This window comes from Corylus avellana, chromosome ca7, assembly GCF_901000735.1.
Source record: "Corylus avellana chromosome ca7, CavTom2PMs-1.0".
Lineage (NCBI taxonomy): Eukaryota > Viridiplantae > Streptophyta > Magnoliopsida > Fagales > Betulaceae > Corylus > Corylus avellana.
The window spans coordinates 23,455,821-23,458,883 of NC_081547.1; the positions used below are offsets into that span (position 1 = coordinate 23,455,821).

General features: G+C 32.3%; 1 protein-coding gene across 1 annotated transcript in view; it reads left to right on the plus strand.

The window, feature by feature from the left end:
* Positions 1 to 3,031, plus strand: part of LOC132186360 (lysophospholipid acyltransferase LPEAT2) — an 8,685-nt gene extending 5,654 nt beyond the window's left edge. Inside the window, exon 10 of the mRNA XM_059600294.1 lies at positions 2,326 to 3,031. Within this exon, the coding sequence (XP_059456277.1) occupies positions 2,326 to 2,428 (103 nt within the window). The 3' untranslated portion in view covers positions 2,429 to 3,031. The remainder of the gene's footprint in view (positions 1 to 2,325) is intronic.
* The last annotated feature ends 32 nt before the right edge of the window (positions 3,032 to 3,063 follow it).

Below are 3,063 nucleotides of genomic sequence, written 5' to 3' on the forward strand. Positions count from 1 at the left end.
TTTTTTTTTGAGAATCCTAAACTTATTAATATACATATTAAATTAACTAAACGTATTAATACATAATAATTTGATTTATATTATTTGTTTCCTTATTTGATTCGGACATTAATAATTCTTAACTTATTAAACAATTTATATATGGAAAACTCTTGAAATATAATTAATGCAATTAATTAATGACCGATTTTTTAAGAAAAAACCGGTTAAAAAATTGTCTTAAAAAACCAGTTTAGTCTTTAAAAAATATGGGTTCACGCCACATGTCACAATTTTAAGGCACTTCTGAAAGGGGTTTCAGCTTTTATATATATATATAAAAGCTATATGATTCTTTCATGAATAATTGATGTTGTTGACTTTGCTCTCATTTTTTGTTTTCAAGTTTAAATTCAAACATTTGGCTGTTTTGCATGTTACCAACTTGTGTGCAGGTCATTAATTAGGCCATGTATTCTTTTGGATTGAAGTAAAGCATATCACTTATGATGGCTTTTTTAGTTGTCCTTTTAAAATCTTTTTCATTTCCTAAATACTGATGCTCTATTGATTCTAATACTGATGCTCTATTGGTCATCCCCTTCCCTCCACCCAAATACAATAAAATTATTTCCCTGATGTGTTTCACCACTATCGTTTTGAAGTTGGAAAGAGAAATTAGGTAATGTTATTTATTAAACTTCCTACTGTGTATGACATGACATTTTTAGGTAAGGAGTCTGACCTGCGGTTCAGATATTTTCTTGTTTTTCCTTTTTATTGTTATTTTTACTCTCCCCCTCTTCTTATGAACTTTTAATGCTGATTGGAATTTTTTCATTAAAAACTAAATATTATTACTTTTTTTCTGATTCAAGATATTCATATTGAACTTGATATCTTTTGTTTGTGTGAAAGTTTATGTTTATGTGAAAGAGTGCAGTTATCCTTTTTGTTTCTTATGTTGTTAAAATGTAATGCATCGCAGTGTTAGTACCGAATCCTTGATGCTCTGGGTTTTTGTTGTCTTCATCAAACCATTTGTTGACTTTATGTGAGGAAATCTCGGCAAAAAATTTCTTCCTACCTAGAATTGTTCTCAAGTTACATCTGCATTGCATGCAGTGGTGCACTGTGTAGCAATTCTTTAATATGCATAAGTTAATAAATTAACAATATGCTAACTTCAAGTGTAGCTCAATCAGTTAAGGTTTACAGTTCATGAAGTGGAGGTTATTAAGTTCGAATGTCCCCTTCAATTTTTTTTAAAAAAAAAAAAAAAAAAAGTGGGGGATATGGTGAAATTGGTAGATGCTATGGACTTAATTGGATTAAGCCTTGGTATAGAAACCTACCAAGTGATAACTTTCAAATTCAGAGGAAGCTTGGAATTAAAAATGGGCAATCCTAAGCCAAATTCTGTTTTTCGAAAACAAATAAAACAAATAGGGAAAAGTTCACATACTCCCCTAAAATTACTACCCAATTGTCAACGCCCCCCCACCCCAAATCCTCTCTCCCTCTCTCTTTCTCTTGATAAAAAAAGTTTTCCAAAACTTCTAAACAATTCGGGGGAAAAAAAAAAGCCAATCAATAGGAAAAAAAAGCCATCCCCAAACACCTGGAGGTGGCTTTGCCACCCCTTTCTTTTTTTCTCTCTATTTTTATAGTTTTTTTTTCTTCGAATTTATAGAGTATTTTTGTCTTTTGAAAAAAAGAAATTATGGCTAACAATTTTTGGTAGTTTGGGGAAGACATTGACAAAATCAATAGTTTAAGAGTGACTTTGACAATCTAGTGGTAGTTTGATGGGAGTATATGAACTTTTTCCAAACAAATTTAAGGGTTCATAAAGCGAGAATAGAAAATGATAGGTTTAGAGACTCAATGGAAGGGATGCTAACGATTGGGGTTGACTTCGTTCCGTTATTATTTTTTATTTATTTATTTATTTTTTTTTGACATGTCCACACAAGAGGGGAAGTGAGGATTCGAACTAGTGACCTCCGCTTCATGAGGCGTGGTCTCTAGCCGATTGAGCTACCTCTTAGGGACACTTCGTTCCGTTATTAAAGTTATCCTTCTATCAAAACTACATTATATATATACACACACACATATGGTTATCCTTCATCCTTTTTGTATACACCCATTGGGGCCGATTACTTATTAAAAATAGAAAATATAAACTGACAATATGCTTAATGTGAAGTGTCATAAATGTTTTATGGCAAATAAACCTCATACTTGTGATGCTGTATTAAGTGCCAATCAAGATATTCCAAATGCAAGAAGATCACTTTCAGATAACCCATTATATTTCTCACTATTTAATCTTGTTTGCAGTGGTCGTGTTAAATTCTATGACTTCTTGAGGGTTCTAAGACTCAAGGCTTGTTCTCTTTCTGAAGAGGTTAGTTATCCAAATAATCTTTTTTCATCCCTGTAACATAGGAATGTTTAGCTATAGACTAATGCCTTTTTGTGATCATTGGCACTTTCTTGCCATGGGAACTTTGAAGTAAAAGATGTTCAAAGCAGAATTCTTCATATGAATGTGATTTTGATATAATGGATGAGCTGACCTCATGAGGATTGATGCTTCCAGTTGTCACATTGTACTACAAAATCATTTTCTTTAGAATGATTATATTACGTTTTAGTTTCTAATACTGGTCATTACTTCAGTAGGAGGTTGTCAATGGATTTGATAACTGTTCTATTGGTCAACACTTAGGGTTTCCTTACACCCTCCTTCTGTCTGGGCCATTTCCCGTTGGAATTACTTAGTATAGCATTAAGGAGTCTTTCTTTTTTAGGCAAGAATAAGTGTTTACCTTGGGGAAAAAGATGACAGTGGTTGGCGTATAAATTCAGTTTTATTGCTTGTTTCATAGTAAATAGTAAAAACTTAACAAAGACCATGTTGACCTTGCTGAACAGAAATTCGTCTATTTTTACAACACTGTTGTTTAAATGTATCCTTGTACAACTCCATGCAGCACAAGCATTAATCACAACCGATTAGGGTCAGCTAGAAGAACCCTTTTCCACAAATGTTTCCTTATATTAATAAAATTGTTT